This window comes from Zootoca vivipara, chromosome 1 (assembly GCF_963506605.1).
Source record: "Zootoca vivipara chromosome 1, rZooViv1.1, whole genome shotgun sequence".
Taxonomy (NCBI): Eukaryota; Metazoa; Chordata; class Lepidosauria; order Squamata; family Lacertidae; genus Zootoca; species Zootoca vivipara.
This window is the reverse complement of record NC_083276.1, coordinates 26,677,807-26,697,391: the sequence shown is the minus strand read 5'-3', so window position 1 is coordinate 26,697,391 and position 19,585 is coordinate 26,677,807. Positions and strand designations below refer to the sequence as shown.

The following is a 19,585-nucleotide window of genomic DNA, read 5'->3' as shown; positions in this document are numbered from 1 at the left end:
CTCAAACCCAGTCGGCTGCCGAACTTCAATATTTTCTACAGACACACACATTACTCTCAAAGCATCCTTATTTGCAGGCTTTATTTTGCTATAAATTTGAGTTTAAAATTAAGTTGCACATTTCTGGTAAAACAAAGTGATAAAACTTAATGATCACTGAAACTTTAGTGAAACTGTGTTTTACTAGGTTCACTTCTCTGTTCTCCTGAGATTGTAACAGGGCAGTAAATTGAGAACTGATAGCCTAATTGGCTGAAGACCCTGCTTACCCTTTGGCAGCAGGGCAAGGCTGAAAGATTACAGCACAAAGCTAATTTTATCCTGTCTACAATCAGTGAAAGTAGAGATTAAAAAGACCCATTAAGGTAGTCAGTCAACCTCTTAGACAATGTAAAATTGTTATTTTCACAGAACACTTTCCCTATAACTTTTGTCTAGCTCTGGTTTCAAATGATAATTAATGGACCTTTATCTTTTGAGAGTCTCCAGACCTAGAACAAAAACATTTTCTCTGTGGTGTTTGGTTCAAGTTTACTTTTTCTCAGCAGCTGGTGATGTGGCGGCAGAATTTAGTACTTAGCCACTGCTACTGAGTAGCAACTTTGGGAAAAGACACCTTGGTTAGCATAGGCAGCTGAGTTGGCACTTGCCAGCCTGGCTAACCAGCCAAAAGCATCTCCCAAGAGCCACTGACATCATTGGTCTGCAGCTACATTAGGCAGCGATGGCCCATCAGGAAGCACATAGTTGCTTAATCCTGTGATAGCTGCTCCTTTCCTTGGCTCTGCTCTAGCCAGGATGTGGTGTCCACCGTTCCCTCATTTGCTGCACAGTGATGGTGGCTAGGAATTGGTTCTACCATGGCAAATATTTAGCCAAGTAAAGTTGATGCAACCATCACTAATTAATGAGTATGCAGAGAGATGAACTATTCTTCCCTATTGCACCCCCAAAACATTTTAAAATTGTTGCATTTGTATACTGCCCCTTCATTCTTTCCTCCCTTCCGTCCAATGTCTCAAAGAGCTGTTTTAGCCTCATACAACCATGTGTGGTGAGGTGTATGCATGCACTCTGCATATGAGAGTGCACTGCCCAAATGTACATGGAAAACCTTACTGTTAATTGGGAATCTGAAACATTATTTCCCCTCAATTCAAAAGCTACAATCTTCACTTCGGTGCATTTCCCTTGCTTTCCATTCTATCACAAAGCTGACCAAGACAGCAGATGCTTATCCTGGCCTGTGGATGTGAAGATGTACAGGACATGGCAGCAACCTGACTACCTCTCCCAGCCCAGGGCTGAGCAAAGGTGCAAAGTTGCTTCCAGCATCTGGCCTGAAAGCATATTCACAGCACCTAAGACAACCTGCTCCTAACATACATAAACAGTTTTACATGCTCATAGCTTCACCTGTAACAGGTGCCAAGGCTTGGATGAAATGCAGCAATTAAGGGAAGGGGGAATAGTACATTGCAAAATCAGAAATGGAGAACATGATAGATCGATAAATCTCTTTTCTAATCTATAGAACCCTGAGATAAGTCTATTCGGTTTTTTTCATTTCGGAAGGGAATGTAGTTCTGTAAACTCCAAATATGTGTTGCCATTGCTAGGGCCTTCTTCATATGTCAATGTCATATTTTCTACTATTATTGCATTTAAGCTCCCTTTTAGATTTACCCCCTCCCCTAAATGCAGGAATGTCTTCAGAAATCTGGTATCCCTTAAATCCTGTATTCATGATCAATGCCAATGTTATGTTAAAGACTTGCATAATAACGGCAAAAAAATAAGTTACTGAATCCTTACTTTCCTTTGGTTTGTAAGAAGAAAAGCTATATTAAGAACTTTAGCCACGCTGACAAAAATGGAATGGAAAAGGATTTTCTGAACAACAAGGGAACTTATTTTTTTAAAAAATGTGTAGATACGCTAAATTAATGCACACCAGCAGGTACTGATGAATTCAGTCAACCCTGGCAAGTCTCATGAACACTGGCGCTACTATTTGAGGACTCGTGGAAAACTGATGTCGTCTCAAGGGATTAGCAAATGTGAAATTGCATGAATGTCAGGCAGGGAGGTGGGAGCCCTGCCATAGGGATGAACCAATACAGTCCTGATCCCCTATAGCACATGCTTTCTAAGCGTTAGCCAAACTGCAGAAGAGGGCAAACTACAGAAAATTAAAAATGGGGGGAAGAAAGAATGTCAAGGGCAATGGAATTATGTATAATAAACATGGTTTTAAGACAATAAATCCTGCCAGACTAAAACTGGTTTACTAAAATTGAATTCATATGCCTGTACTTCAGCAAAAAAATAAAAATAAAAATAAAAATCTGACAGCCCAAAATTGCATCCTCAAAAAAAGTAAGATCCCTAAATTAAAGGCAGTGGCATGATTCAACTTGGGAACTTGCAACTTGCAATCCCATCTCTTAGACCTTACACTATAACCAGGATATGAGAGAGGTGGATGTGGGCAGCAAAAAATAAACAAAGTGGGCCCCAGGTAACAGGCTGGGGTTAGATGTGATTCCTAGAATAGCAAATGTTGAAAACTGATACAGGCACATCTTTTGCACAGGGAAAAACAAAGTTCTGCTGGAATTTCTTTATAGTGAATTTATGCCGGCATGCAGTAATAACTACAAAAGCAAGTTAAGATATTGTTCAAGATTTTCATTATACAGTACCTTGGTTATCAAACTTAATCCATTTCAGGAGTCCATTCAACTCCTGAAACCATTTGAAAACCAAGGCGCAGCTTCCTATTGGCTGTAGGAGCTTCCTTCACTCAATCGGAAGCCGCAGAAGCCATGTTAGATGTTCGGCTTCCGAAAAATGTTTGCAAACCAGAACACACACTTGCGGGTTTGCAACGTTTGGGAGCCAAGCCGTTCAAGTACCGAGGTTGTTGTTGTTTAGTCGTTTAGTCGTGTCCGACTCTTCGTGACCCCATGGACCATAGCACGCCAGGCACTCCTGTCTTGCACTGCCTCCCGCAGTTTGGTCAAACTCATGTTCGTAGCTTCGAGAACACTGTCCAACCATCTTGTCCTCTGTCGTCCCCTTCTCCTAGTGCCCTCAATCTTTCCCAACATCAGGGTCTTTTCCAAGGATTCTTCTCTTCTCATGAGGTGGCCAAAGTATTGGAGCCTCAGCTTCACGATCTGTCCTTCCAGGGAGCACTCAGGGCTGATTTCCTTAAGAATAGATAGGTTTGATCTTCTAGCAGTCCATGGGACTCTCAAGAGTCTCCTCCAGCACCATAATTCAAAAGCATCAATTCTTCGACGATCAGCCTTCTTTATGGTCCAGCTCTCACTTCCATACATCACTACTGGGAAAACCATAGCTTTAACTATACGGACCTTTGTCGGCAAAGTGATGTCTCTGCTTTTTAAGATGCTGTCTAGGTTTGTCATTGCTTTTCTCCCAAGAAGCAGGCGTCTTTTAATTTCGTGACTGCTGTCACCATCTGCAGTGATCAAGGAGCCCAAGAAAGTAAAATCTCTCACTGCCTCCATTTCTTCCCCTTCTATTTGCCAGGAGGTGATGGGACCAGTGGCCATGATCTTGGTTTTTTTGATGTTGAGCTTCAGACCATATTTTGCGCTCTCCTCTTTCACCCTCATTAAAAGGTTCTTTAATTCCTCCTCGCTTTCTGCCATCAAGGTTGTGTCATCTGCATATCTGAGGTTGTTGATATTTCTTCCGGCAATCTTAATTCCGGCTTGGGATTCATCTAGTCCAGCCTTTCGCATGATGAATTCTGCATATAAGTTAAATAAGCAGGGAGACAATATACAACCTTGTCGTACTCCTTTCCCAATTTTGAACCAATCAGTTGTTCCATATCCAGTTCTAACTGTAGCTTCTTGTCCCACATAGAGATTTCTCAGGAGACAGATGAGGTGATCAGGCACTCCCATTTCTTTAAGAACTTGCCATAGTTTGCTGTGGTCGACACAGTCAAAGGCTTTGGCATAGTCAATGAAGCAGAAGTAGACGTTTTTCTGGAACTCTCTAGCTTTCTCCATAATCCAGCGCATGTTTGCTATTTGGTCTCTGGTTCCTCTGCCCTTTCGAAATCCAGCTTGCACTTCTGGGAGTTCTCGGTCCACATACTGCCTAAGCCTGCCTTGTAGAATTTTAAGCATAACCTTGCTAGCGTGTGAAATGAGCGCAATTGTGCGGTAGTTGGAGCATTCTTTGGCACTGCCCTTCTTTGGAATTGGGATGTAGACTGATCTTCTCCAATCCTCTGGCCATTGCTGAGTTTTCCAAACTTGCTGGCATATTGGGTGTAGCACCTTAACAGCATCATCTTTTAAAATTTTAAATAGTTCAGCTGGAATATCATCACTTCCACTGGCCTTGTTATTAGCAATGCTTTCTAAGGCCCATTTGACTTCACTCTCCAAGATGTCTGGCTCAAGGTCAGCAACCACACTACCTGGGGTGTATGAGACCTCCATATCTTTCTGGTATAATTCCTCTGTGTATTCTTGCCACCTCTTCTTGATGTCTTCTGCTTCTGTTAGGTCCTTACCACTTTTGTCCTTGATTATGGTAATCTTTGTACGAAATGTTCCTTTCATATCTCCAATTTTCTTGAACAGATCTCTGGTTTTCCCCATTCTATTGTTTTCCTCTATTTCTTTGCATTGCTCATTTAAGAAGACCCTCTTGTCTCTCCTTGCTGTTTTTTGGAAATCTGCATTCAGTTTCCTGTATCTTTCCCTATCTCCCTTGCATTTTGCTTGCCTCCTCTCCTCCGCTATTTGTAAGGCCTCGTTGGATAGCCATTTTGCTTTCTTGCATTTCCTTTTCCTTGGGATGGTTTTCGTTGCTGCCTCCTGTATAATGTTACGAGCCTCCATCCATAGTTCTTCAGGCACTCTGTCCACCAAATCTAAATCCTTAAACCTGTTCCTCACTTCCACTGTGTATTCATAAGGGATTTGATTCATAAGGGATTTGATTCAAGTACCGAGGTATCACTGTGCATATAAAGGAGTGGGCAGTAACTATAAATGTGGATGATGCAAAATGGAAAGATGCCATTACTTTACAGAAGAAACAGAAAATTCAGAACAATCATGAACTGGAGCGTCAAAACAATGGCAAGAATATCAAATATCGCAAACACACACATACCCATTATGCTAATGCCCCATTTCCTCCAGCAATGCATAGTCCAAATAAATCTAATGGGTATTCGGCAATAAATTATTTACACATTCCTTCTAGCATGATACAACACCATCTTTGCTTCTCTTTAAAGAAACTGCCTTTTCTTGTTTTCTACAGAAGAGTGTTCTCTATTTAGTTCTTACTGCCTTCCACTTATGAATATGTATCATCAACACAAAGTAACCAATTTAAAAATATGAACTTCCAAAATAGACACACTAAGTACAGCTTTGGCTGGGGGGGGGCGGGGCGGGGGGCTCTTTTTGCTGATGAGCTGGATCTGCTGTCCACAGGCTTTGGGAAGACATGGTTTGTGTTTCAGTTGTGGCTACAGAGTGTGTAGATCAGACAAACAGCAGATTCTAAAAACACAGGATGAGATGCTGTAAGCTGGTTAGGTTGGCTATATTATCTAATTATTGGCTGGCAATCAGCAACCAACACCCACACAATCCAACTGCTGAGCCATCATTGTCAAACCACAGCACGGTTCATGAGAGAGACGATTCTGGATAGTCATAATTATGAATACATAATGTGCAAAGGTTAAAAGGTAGAATATGAGAAGCTGCCACATAACGTATTTCCTGACAGGCACCATCTATTCAGGGTCTCATGCTGGGGTCTCTCCATCCTTGTTCCATCACATTTTAAAGCAATTGAATCTGGGACTTTCCATGTGTAGACAGTATGTTATACCACTGAGCTACAGCCTTTCCTCTGCTGGAAGGCTACTGCAATCAAATAAATGAAAATACCTGCAGAGCACCAATTTCTTCCTCCTTCCTGAGAGTCTTCTCCAGTAGATCTGCATATTCAAAAAAAGAAAAAAGAACATCAAGAAAAGGGAAACAATGTGCCTTATGAATTGAAGCAAATGAGCAGGTACGTAAATGCTGCCAAACTTGAACTATCCCCAAACTAAAAGAAATCAGAAAATCAGCCTCATTATCTCACAGGAAGGCAACTTAAAAAGAGGCTAGAATTCAGTAAACAGAGTTCCAAATTAGAGGTACTTATAATTATAAGCCTGGTGTGCCACTCACTTGCTCATCAATTGATTCTGAGCAAGTAGCTGATTGAGAAATTGTACCTGGTTCTTCCTTCCCTGCTATTATTCCCAGCTACTGGCCCCACTCCTTTAGGAGCCAGGCCCGGGTGGTGCCCTGTTTCTAGCAGGGCGGTCTCTTGGGCATCTTTGCCACGCCAACTCAGCAAATGTAACAGCCCTGTTTCTTTCTTAAGATGGGGGAGCAGCAGTGTTGTTCTATGGAGGCTTGGGAGCACTCTTTCTCATGGACCTTTAAGGCCAAATACACAGTAATATTGTTCCACTGCAAGATGCTCTTTTCCATGATTAAAAGAGCAAAGCAGGATTATCTTGGCTGATCAGATACTGTGGAGCAGGCCACAAGAGGGGCACTGTAGAGACATCAAGCAGCAGGGGAGGGGCAAGTAAAAGATGAAGGGCTCCAGACATTGCAAAGCTGACGTAAACACCTCATTCTGGGGTAAAAACAAAAGTTATAATTTTCTTCAAAAGTAGTTGAATTATATGTAGAAAGCTAAATATAGGCTGTCAAATGTATCTCCCCCTAACCAGGAAGGAGGAAAGCATACAGTGGTACCTCGAGTTAATGTATTTGTCATTTATTTATTTAGATTATTTTAATCCACCAATCCCAGAGGCTGTGTATAAGCATACATTTAATCACAAAAATATTTAAATTTATATTATATCCCCCCACAACTAAGTATTGAAATCTATGCCATTTGCTCAGTGGAAAGAAAATGGAAGAGAGATGAATTAAATTAGAGCTTGCAAGTCAAAATGTAGAAATTTAGAAACTTCACTTGTAACCAGAGCAGGTCAGCTCCAGCCAGCACGAACAATGGACAGGGATGATACAATGTTGGAGTAGAGCAACATCAGGAGGCCACAGGCTCTCTACCTCTAGCCTACATCATAAAATGAACTAGCCTACTGAAAAAATGGCTTGGCAGCTCATACAAGTAAACTGTGCAGGGAGCTTCCACTGGAGAAGAATATAGAACACATTTATGACAGAGCCTAGGGCTTGGTGATCAGAAGGTTGGCGGTTCAAATCCCCGCGACAGAGTGAGCTCCTGTTGCTCGGTCCCAGTTCCTGCCAACCTAGCAGTTCGAAAGCACAACAAAGTACAAGTAGATAAATAGGCACCGCTCTGGTGGAAAAGGTAAGCGGCGTTTCCGTGCACTGCTCTGGTTCGCCAGAAGCGGCTTAGTCATGCTAGCCACATGACCTAAAAGCTGTACACCGGCTCCCTCGGCCAATAAAGCGGGTTGAGCACCGCAACCCTAGAGCTGTCCATGACTGGACCTAACGGTCAGGGGTCCCTTTACCTTTACCTTATGAACAATAGAGTTTGCAGTGTATACAGTACAGTAAGCTAGCCTCTTGGCATCTGACCACTATGGTTAGAGATAATACCAGGCTCCACTATCAAAGATCCTGCACAGATCATGAAATATTGAGTGACAGAAGCTTGCTGTTCTTTCCTTTGAGCTTTTTAACTCTGGGTAAGTGACATTATATCCTGCAAGCACAAAATGAGCATACTGTAACTATCTTTAAACGTATGGAACACCTCCACTATTTTCCTGAATATCAAAATCCCTAACAGCCCAGCTAAGAACTAACCACCACAAACTATTAAAAACAGGTAATATTTCTGTATATCTGCTGCAGACAGAGGTGAGCGTAAGCATGAGTTCCTTCATCCTCCAAACAAGATTAATATTTAGGAAGGCGCAACAAATTGGTAGGAGTTGAAAAGGACAGCCACTGAACAGGATCTTAAAACATTTGTCAGCACATTCTCCTATTTTATTATACCCATAAAAAGAAAGCACTATCCCCTGCTTGAGCTGAGGCTATTCAAAACAAATCACATGTGCTTCAGCTGGATTTTTTTATATACATAAAAATCCCCTTTCCAAATTCACTCAAAATCAACAGCCAATTCGTGTGTGGGAAAATACGGGATCATGTTTTAAATCTTCTTACAATATGCACAAAACAGGCTACTGTCAGACTGCCTTCAGTTACAACTTAACTTGTGAATTATTAAGACACCTAAGCTTCTGCCTTGGTCTGCTGCCACCAACTGGCTAACAGGCTAACTTAAGATGTTAGCCCAACTGCGGCATCAATCTCCTCCTGATCAGAAATCATGGCAGGAAACTTGTAGGGTAGAATTAAAAACAACATTCCAGAAGAACGGATACCCTTTGTGGTTTGTCTCAGACACTGAAACAACATGACAGTCGGCAGACAAATTCCCAAATACTAAATCAAGGAGGTTTTCATATCCCATCATAAGTCTTGACTATGTGGGAAGCTACTGTACAGGTCACGGAGTGGCTCTATCCCCCCCCTCCACCCACCCCTCCTCCAAAGTTTGGTTTTCTGTGAACCTACTATACACAAACAGAGTCAGATGAGCAAACTTAGAGAATGGACTCCTTTATCCTTTATGCACCAAATGAGAGACACAGATAGGAGCAGTTTGTGCTTTCAGAAAATGGGTTGTTCATTAATATGCTGTAACTTTGATCCAAACTGATTAAGAAGCAGTTCAATTTGGTATCCATAAACCTCATTGCTGAGGCTGCTAAAAATTGTGCCAATTGTGATAGCGTACTTTGTGATGTGGAACAGCTGCTCCCTAGGACCTGAATGGAAAATACCTACCTATTCATTTTGGAAGGGACGCTGAGCAAGCAGTAGCTGGCAACAGACCTGGAATGTATTTCAAACTCTCTCAAATTCAGCAGATAAGTCCCTACCCTCTTGCAGCAGTTAATCTGGTGCATGTGTTTTAAACAGGCCTCTTTGTACTGGATGAATAAGAAATTATTTTCATTTTATGGTTGCACTGCTGCTCAATTCTTCCTGTGCTGCCAATATGGGAAAATAGATGTCCACTTTTAAAGATAGTATATCGTAACGTTATCAATCAGCATACAGGAGCCCTGAATAAAGCCAAAAGAAAGTAGATGTGGACACATTTTCTTCCTCCCTCATAATTCTAAAACAAGTGTCGTCCAATGAAGCTGAACGGTGGGAGATTCAGGACAAACGGAAGGAAGTATTATGGAATTTGCTATGACAAGATGGAGTGACGGCCACCAACCTGGGTAGTTTTAAAAGGCGGTTAGTCAAACTGATGGAGGATAAGGCTATCAAAGATAAGGCTATCAAGGAGTCATAATAGCTGCATCAGAGGCAGTACACCACAGAACATCAGTAGCTGGGGAACATGAGCAGAAGAGTGTTGTGCTGTTCATATCCTGCTTGCAGGCTCCCTACAGGTATCTGGCTGGCCACTGGTGGGAACAAAATGCTTTACTAGATGGGACTTTGGTTTGATCTAGCAGGGCTAACGTTTTATGCTCTCATCCTTTCGTTCTTAAAATGCTGACAATAGAACTTAAATGGCTGGAGAACTGAAGGACAGAAAGAAGGAACAGGAAAGAGGTGGGGAAATATACACTAACATTTCTGAAGTGCAGTACAATTGTTTATTTAGAATACAGGTCAAGAAGCTGCTGTGCTTCCTAGTTTTACTTATAAAAATAAAAATGTGTATGCGGGTGTTCTTCTTCTCTGAGATTATCTCTGCATAGGAGAGAATTTATGTCTGTGCAGCACTGTATGCCAAGATTGGTCCCTTTCTAAATTGGGGATTAAATGTTAACTGAATTCAGAAAGGTGGACAACCACAAGTGATTGTCAAGTTCACACAAAAGCACAGAGAAGGTCGATAAAACTGATCATAAAAACAAGAAAGTTTGTACACTGCCTGGTCAATATGCACTTGGTAGCTAAGCACATTGATCAAGTAATGTACAAACCCCAGAGGTGAAATTCAATTCTTCATCCTAAATTGGAGACACTACATATTGACCAGACAATGTATGCATTTCCCCATTTGTGCTGTCAATTTTTATTGTTGGCATTTATGCACATTCCTTTGACAACTCACATTAATTTCAACACCTCTGCAACTCTAAAAATCCAAACTTGTTTCTGGGCATCCAAAAATAAGGCTGCAAGACTGAAGGTCCATAACAAAAGCAGTGACTCCATGCCAAGCTGGTCTACACGGCTACTTCCCAATCCAGGCAAACTTTCTCCTCAGGTGTGTCAGTTTGATAAACTGGCTACTCAAAGGGATAAGAAAGTGTAGATGAGGTTACAACTCTGATGCTCACAGGTCATGAAAGAGTCACAGAGAAGACCCTTTAAAGCCTATTGGTGACCCAAAATATAGTTTTCACCAGACATAATGGCAGCAATAGGTGCGGTCCTTTGAAGAACAAAGTGGGTCTCATATATCAGATGCCCAAATGCTCATAGTGGACTTGGTATACAACAGGGGTTCCCAAACTAAGGCCCGGGGGCCGGATGCGGCCCGCACGAGCCAATTGTGCGCCCCCGCCAACGCCCAACCCCCGCTCTTATCGGCGCACCGTGGTGCAGTTGCCCATCTTTGGGTCAACGCAGCACCAGAAATAGCTTGTGCATATGCGCGGGACGGAGGGCAGGGAAACGCGCTCCCATACACACACGCACAAGCTATTTCTGGTGCTACAGCGCCCCAGAAGTGCACCGAAAATGACCAGAAAAGGCGAGTGCGTGCGCGTATGGGAGCGCGTTCCCCCGCCCTCCGGCCCGCTGTGTGATCGGGGCTCGGAGGAACCAGGCCGAAGTCGGGTAAGTTTGGGGACCCCAGTATACGAGCAAAATAAAGCAACTCTCCTAAATGTTTAACATTTCTGTTTCTACTCCTGACATAACTTTGAAGCATCCTACTGTAACCCTCCCTGCGACCCCCCTACCTTTGGTTATATTTTATATCATTTATTCTTAGCAAGATTTGACACTCTGGGCAGCAGATATGTCTTGTACTTAATCCATTTTAATGTATTTATAATATGCAACCTACACATTACCCGAAAGGCAATTATCGAGCAATTATAGATTCACAAGCCAACTACACAGTTCCATCTGTCAAATGAAAAGGGCATTTGTTGCCAGAATTTCTGTTGCAGCTGACAAAGTAGACTCTCAGAGGTACTATTCTGCATAACTGCAGTTTTGGGCTTCAGTCCACAGAACCGTTCTGTCACAAGGCTTTTTCCTCACAGAGCAGAATGTAGTGATAACATGTGGATTCTGGGGAAAGCTGAAAAGCTTTTCACTGCAAAACAGCCATTGCACATATGGCATAAAACTGCAGCAAAGTTGTTGTTTTTAAAGGATATCAATTGCAAGTTCTTCCTTTGCATACTGCCATAACACAGGACATTTTCCGTAAGTGATGCTAGCCTGCCACATGACACCATAAGCCACTGAAAACAATACAGCAGTTGCCATCATTTTAAAATCAGCCAAAGACCAGGCCAGAAAGTAGATGTAACAATGGATGTAGTTATTCTGCTACCTTATGATTGGGTGCATGTCACTACAAATGCCTTTTTGTGTGGGGAGGGGAGGAGGTGGCAGATAGTGTCACCACAGAAATAAATACTTCTGGAACAAATATACAATGTTTGCTATGCCTACTTATAGCAATCTTTGCAACTCAATAGGCTTCACTTATGGACAGACACATATGATCAGTTAACCCACTGTGATATCTTCCTGTACAGGATTTTTGTTGTTGTTGAGAAATGCCCATAAGTCCACAAAAGACTTAAAAAGGCAAGGGTGTGGAACTTTACCCAAGCCTTTGGCCATTAACTAATCTATGGCCTGTTAAAGCTGGTGTGGGGGTTGTTATTATGATTGTTTTATCTGTTATTACGGTTTTTTATTATTATGCTCCATAAAATGGGTTCTGAATGTTGTACACTGCCCTGGGGTCTTTTGATAAAGGACAGCATATAAATTGAAACAACAGCAGCAGCAGCAGCAGCAGCAGCAGCAGCAGCAGCAGCAACAACAACAACAGCAACAGCAACAGGAACATAGCCCCCTGTGTAAAGATAAGAGTCACTTCTGTTGTTCCGCCCCCTTTTGTCTCTGGCCCCACCCACCACCGTCACATTGAGCCTAGAAGGTTGTCCAAGAGAGGTTGTGAACTGAAAAAGGTTCCACCCACGGCTTAAAATATTCTTAACTGTGCTATAAAGCACAGCCATTTCACTATAACCATGTTAGGAAAACTAATTTTTATTAACTGCAGTTTTGGGCTCCAGGCTGCATAATCGATCTGTTGCATAACTACACAGAATGTAGCGAGAGCAAGTGAACTCTGGGAAGTCCTGTTTTACACTGCAGGATAACAATTGGTGGATGGTCTGCACAGTTGGTATTATTATGACACCTAGAGATACAATCGGCAGTGGCACCAAAACAATGTTGGGATGTGCTTCAAACAAATCTAACCCAAACAGTACTTGGCATGGATTTAAACCGTTTAGCTAGAACATGTGCAAAACTCAAGAAGGTTTTACAAGCATGTTGGAAGAACAAATTATTCTTAGGATTATATGCTTCTCTGATGTACAAAAGACGCAATGTGAAAGTTCCAGAGGAAGTATTCAGACCTTGAATATCCAAATGTTCACCCAGTCACAAATCATGCCATATAATTATGAGAGACTGACTTTAAAATCCTGAGACGGGAATTCTTTCATTTGTCTTTTGATGTTTGAGCCCTTGATAAACATAAAACATATTCAGGGGTGTACAAATTATGTTTGGGCTTGGTAGCCCGACTCATTCCTAGAAACCAGCAGGAATATAGTCTCTCTGAGCAGGAATATAGTCTCTCTCCTTTTCCACCACATAAGTGCGGCCCGACACTCCCAGAGAATTAAGGAGAAAAGCTATATGGCATTTCCCCCACAAACCTTAAGTCCCTGCAAGGTATCCTTCTGCAAATCAAACATTGTTCCTTTCTCTGACAAGTGTGTTATGACTAGAGAACATACACTTTCTCCCCTCAAATCCCAGCCCTGGTTTCCTAAAACTCAATCCAGCAGTTTTGTACAATTAACACACTCCTCTTCCCACAGCTCTAATTTCCTTGCCTTAGAAAGGGCTCTTTGTTCTTTGCAGCCACCTGGACAAAGGGATTCATCTGTGCCCAGCAAACATCTGTTTTGAAGACCAGGGCTAAAAATGATAGGAGGCAATGTGTTTTCCACCCTTCTCAAAGAAATGCACTCCAGAATTTTTATCCCTCCCTTTGGAGCAGCTTGGTCTTTCACAGACCTTAATCAGTTCCTTGAGGTCAAGACTGAGGATGTTGGTTCCAAAGTTAAGTTTTTTCCTTTTGGTGTTGAAAGGGGATGTGGGAGAAAATACAGCTTGCAAGTGGAGCTAGGGAAAGAAGTAGAGTTGGAAACGCTGAGGACAGTAAGCAGACACTAAATGGACTGAGTGAAGTAAAAGGGAAGTCTGAATTTACCACTGCTTTTTCCTGATAGTCCTACTAATAATGTGTTAGGTCTACTCACATTCAGAGAGCACATGAAGAACGGCCATACACACTGGCCTTGCCACACCACCACTGCCGCCAGAAGATCTGGCTCCTCTACCTCAGTGGGAGCTGCTAGTGACACCAGGGAAGGCCAGGAACAAGGAAAAAGCATACTGCCTGAATAAACCTGGCATCATGTTATTTCTGAGTATATCTGTGAAGCTTTTGATGGTCACTGTGAGAGTCTCTTTGGTCTACAAAGTGGGGTGCAAATATTCTAATCCACTTCCAGTCTTCACAAATTCAACACAGTTCTGAAATGCTATCCTGCATTAAGAACTCAAATTTGTCTTGCTTGCTTCCCATACTCTGTGCATTAGTCTAGAGACAACTGAAACAAAGATTCCTTCCCTCCAGCTTCCTTCTTGCAGTTTCATGCCCTTAAGGAGGTTTCTGTAGTACCACCTCAGTTGCCAGTGCATTAATGAGGTTATTATCCCCGGTATCAGGTGTTCCCATGTCGTCTGTAATATTATGTTTCTTCCCCTCAGGATTCAGTTTAAAGCTCTCCTGATCAGGTTCGCGAAACTCTTAGCAAGCACTCTGTTATGAAATTACATAACATAGCATAGCATTCCCATTTGTATTAATACAACTCCAATATAATCCAGATCTCAACCTTACTGAAAACATTATGTTTTCCTGTTGGTGATCTGTATGACAATGTGCCATTTCAAATTTCTCATGTGAGCCATGTCCCAACAGGCACCATAGAGGAAAGCACAAATGAATTTTTCACATAGCTTTGTTAAGGTTCAAAAAGGGAGCTCACATATTTCCTCCATAACATATGTCCCTGCCTCCGCACACGCCTCCCCACACGCCCACACGTACATTTGAAGCATAATAATTTCCCAGAAGCGAGAGACGTGCTATTTCCCTTTTTCCTGTTCCAGCACTTTTTAGAATGTCTGAAGCCACACAGTGTCAACAAACAAGCAAGCTACCAATAGCAATCTCCTATACACAACATTTTGGGTGGGGTTAGCTCACAAACTCAGAACTAGACACACAATTTAAAACAGCTGTCAGAACATTACTGTAATAAAGCTTATGAATACATGTGAGGATTACTATTTCTTTGGCTTTAATCCTTTGTTATTAATGAGAATTAAAAATTCACTTTTAATTTTAACGTTTAAGAATTAACACTAGGCAACTGTTATTGAAAGAGAGGGAAAATAACTAATAAAGTGAAACAATTTTCAGTGTGTGACTGGAAGATACAGCTGGGAGAAACCTCCGAAGCTAATGTTTTCTTTGGAGTTATATTCAGATGGCTAATGGTTTTCATGGCCAATCTCACAGGTCGTTGCTCTCTTTAATTAGTAGCTTTTGCTAAACATAAAAAGCCTCAAGTAATTTTTAATACCGATTGCAGCTGCCTACTCCATTAACAAATTGTTGTATTAACACTGCCCACCTTGCACTGTCTATCTTTAAAGGGTTGGGGTTTTTTTGGCTCTCTTTCATAGATTTTAATTAGCTTCCTCCACCCACCCCCCAGTGCTCATCAGTGTAAGGAATGAAACAGTTCATTTTATTATCTCCTCTGCCAGTAGCACTCCCACCAATGAACAGAAATGATATCAAGTGCATGAATAAGATGCCTGGACCTACTGCTGTTTCTGCCGCCACCCTACCTGAAAACCGCCAAAAGTGGATTAAATTTCTGTCCTGTACATTTCAGGCTGCACATTCAAGCCTCAAACAGAAGCTCCCATAGCTTGTTTCGATACCGTCACTATCTCCAGTTGTCATGGTACTGCACTTTTCAACCACACTTCTCAAACATTTGTTCCTTTGCTTGCATTAGCCTGGAGCAGCAGCACATACAATCACGGCAAGTTGGGTGGGGAGGAAAGGAGAAATGGAATTCAGGCTTGCAAGCTTTGGACCGAATGAATTCTATTCACTGTTGATTCCCTAAAGAAACAATTTACTGAAGCCGGGGGAACAGAACGTACTATATTTGCTCTTTAATCTCTCAGGTTTAGCAAGCTTTGAAAAGCTTTCCATCATCTGCCCAAAAGTTCACACTAAAAATGTTACTCTGTTTTATATTGTGTGTGTGTGTGTGTGTGTGTGTGTGTGTGTGTGTGTGTCTGTCTGTCTGTCTGTCTGTCTGTGTGCAGCTCTATGTATTTCTAAGAACATGGAGAGAGAAATGAATTACAAAATAACAAAGATGGAGCAAACCATAGACACCTGGTTGTTTAATATAATTTTCATTATGTATATTTTCTAAGTAAAAGTAAAGGAATGGAGGTGGGGAGAAGATGATAAGCTATTAGCTTAATCCTAAGATCATATCACAATAAGACAGAAAACTAGTTGTGGGTCACCAAGCTTCCACGTTTTATGTAACTCTCATATCACGGCAACCACAAATCGCACTTTGCTGCATGTCCTCAAATAAAGGGTGCTGTTTCCTGTGTAGCACTAGGACTATCAAGCTTTGTGGTTACGGTTTTTGTGGCCCATTGCACAATTCAAAATTGTCTGTTTAATACAACGACTACACAACCATCCATAATGTTCAAGACGGCACCTTCAGTTTATAATGGCATCTTCAATTTCTGGTCAATATCTTCGATGAAAAAAGCCTTCAGCATGAACGGATTGGTTGGATTTTATTTTAGTATTTATTAAATTTGTATGCCATCCTATACGTGTAGGTCTCAGGGCGGTTCCAAACATAAAATTATAAGATAAAAAAAATTTAAAATACATAATAGAATAAGAACAAAAACAAATCAATACTTCCCCCTCCCACAATACATTTAAAAGAGCATCGTATGTCAATCAGCTAAAGGTCTGGTTAAAGAGGAACATTTTTGCCGGGCGCCTAAAGGTGTATAATGAAGGTGCCAGTTGAACCTCCCTGGGAAGATCATTCCATAAGCAGGGAGTCACTGCAGAAAAGAGGTTTGACATGCCTTTATTTATACAAGGTGGGGGAGGCTTGAATAAGCAGGGGTGCCGCAGAAATAATGTAGTACGTAGGTTAAGGGAGTCGTGGACTCAAAAAGGTTGAAAACCTCTGGGTTAGGGGCTGAGAGTAAGTGACTCACTCAGTGAGTTTCATGGCTGAGTGGGGACTAGAACCCCAGGCTCCAAGGTCTTAGTCCAACACTCTCATCACTATAATACACTGGCTTCCTGGCTCTCCCTCTTTTAAAACAAACAAACAAACAAATAAGGAAACAAACAATTCCAATACAGATGCAAAATAGGAAAGCTATCAACTTTAAAGGCTTGTTTAATTGGAAAGTACCAAAAAGACAATAGAAACAGTGCCTGACTGATACTCTGGCTGACCAATCCCCATTCAGTCATATTACCAGGCCTGGACCCGTTTTGAAATGGTTCAAATGGCATTCAGATTGCTACAAAGACTAGTAGCTTTACCCTCAAAGTACCTTGCAAACCCCATGCTCTGGTCCATGGGGTCACAAAGAGTTGGACACGACTAAACGACTAAACAACAACAACAACAACACCTTGCAAACCATTCATAGTGGCCTTCCAAAGGGTGTAAAACTCCATTCTCTGGAGTAGATGTTATGAAAATGCTCCACTTTCTGCGGAGGCAGAAAACCGCCACAAAGTTTGCATGGTTCTGCTGCTGCAAACCTACTCAGTCAACTTCACAGCACATATTTTGCCACTTGCGCTCCATCCGTTGTCATTGCCCTTAGTTCACTGGTGTACCAAGGCACAGAGAGGGTCCTACAATGTCAAAGAGGGTGCTCAGGGGAAATTGTGTCAAGAGTCCAATGAGCCTCGCTGTTCCAGTGGGACAAGGACTTCACCAGCTCTCCCTCCAGCTTAATGACAGAGCATCGAACTGGAAAAACAAGGAACATTCCTGGGTAAATGTGCCCTTAGAACACTACATTCCTACTGTTAGAATATGTACTTTTTAAAAAAAAAAATCAGGAGTGTAAATCTATTAACTTATGTGGAAAATCATTGTGTTTGCACATGAGCAAGTGAATTTACATAAGAAGGTCTGTGTGTACAATTTGTTCAATTAGAGGGTCTGAACAGTGCTTTCCTCCTCTCTCTTTGCAACTCCTGTTCCTTTCTGTACCACCCGGCTTTGATTTCTCTCACAGAAGAACAAGTCCTCATGCAACAGAGATTAAATGAGAGTGATGTAGGCAATCTGCCCACTGCCAAAGATCACGTCCGATTTGAACAAGCCAAATTGTATTCATATGAAGTTCCATGTCTATGTAAATGAGCAAAGTAGGTCAATAAGAACACTTCTAAGGAATGCTTTCAAAGCAAGGTCTCAGAGTGGCCTGTTTAAACAAAAATGAATTGTCAAATGTCATAGTTTCTGGAAAGTGTCTTTTGTGCAAGTTCTGAAAAGTTCCCTCTCAAATGAAGCAACATTGCCATTTCAGAAAATGATTTAAATCCTCCATGAGCAAAGCCAGAGAGAAATAAAAAGTTAATTTGTTTTAATTCACCTAGTACAAGATTAAAAAGGTAATTTGTCATTTCTGGTTTCAGAAAATGATACTGATACTGCTTACGGGCATGGATGCTATATAAGAATAATGGTACGACTTATACAAAATGACATGACAGGAAATTGAATGCCACATTCTTTAGTAAGTTTTGTGTCTTAACATCCTAGTTTTGTTTTGTCTGCATGTTTTATTGCCTCTCCATATTTATGCATGTCTGACAGAACCTTTCCTCTTGGCTACATCAGAAATCCATTTTATCTTCTCCCTCCCAAAAAAGTGTGCAGGAGTTGATTGTTTTCGCAGGGGTTGTCTTTTGAGAGGCTAGCCATTGGCTAGAACCATTTGAAGTCTGTTGCCAAGTTAAAAACCAGTGACCAGAGACATTTTAATAACCACTATAACTTGAGAGCAATGCTTCAGCAGACAGGCAAGCTGGAAGAAATTGAAGTGGAGGACTGAGTGATAAGAAACTAAGTTCCAAAAAAAAAGTTGATACTGGAATTCGTACCTGAGGGAGGTCTTTGCAGTACGACTTGTCAATTCCTGAGTGCTCCAAATAAGACAGTCTACAGCTTTCTGAGCAAAGAGCACCAAGTCATCGAAAGCCCAACTCACAAGCCTTCTTTTCTTAACAAAACATGACCTTTAGCTTTGATATATATTCTAAAAATGAGAAGGGGCCAGAGAACTCAAAGACTAAATACAGAATCAGTCAGCATGTTACAGCATTACAGAAACTCTGCTGGCACCTATACCTGCCTATTTCATAAGATTCCTTTTTTAAGAGGTCACTTAAATTTCAAGCTTGGCCATTTGGTACCTTTTGCCAGAACCAAAAATAGTTCAAAGGGTAATATGTCATTTATTAACCAACAAAAAAAATCAAAGTTAATCTGACGCTAATCAGACTGATCTTAGCAAACAGCCTAACTTCAATCATCACTCCTAAAATGTTGCCCTGGCAGTTCGTACAAAATGATTCAATGTGGTTTACATGTTTGCTGGGGTTTGTTTGTTTTTACAGATTTCATGCTGCTTGTACTTATGATGTCTTTAGATTTGTTTGTGCTGATTTGGATGTAGTTCGTTTACACTAAAAACTTTTTTAAAAAAACCTTTTGGTCGCTTTTTGTAGTTTTAAGCAGTATAGAAATGAAATAAATGTTAAGTACATCTAAGGATACCGTAATTACATTCACGTAGACACACACACTTTACGGGACATTTCGCTGAAACCCACAACTGCTTCTGAAAACTGTAGTTCCCATCTAGTTGGCTACTATAGGGCACAGGATACTGGAGTAAACAGGCCTTTCATCTGATCTAGTGGGGTTCTTTTTATATTCTCATGAGAAGGA

General features: G+C 41.4%; 1 protein-coding gene across 6 annotated transcripts in view; it reads right to left on the bottom strand.

The window, feature by feature from the left end:
* CEP128 (centrosomal protein 128) overlaps positions 1 to 19,585 on the bottom strand; it is a 181,036-nt gene that overhangs the window by 45,030 nt on the left and 116,421 nt on the right. For all 6 annotated transcript variants that reach the window (XM_035107853.2, XM_035107862.2, XM_060272451.1 and 3 more), the window contains one exon: positions 5,967 to 6,016. In XM_035107853.2, the coding sequence (XP_034963744.2) occupies positions 5,967 to 6,016 (50 nt within the window). The remainder of the gene's footprint in view (positions 1 to 5,966; positions 6,017 to 19,585) is intronic.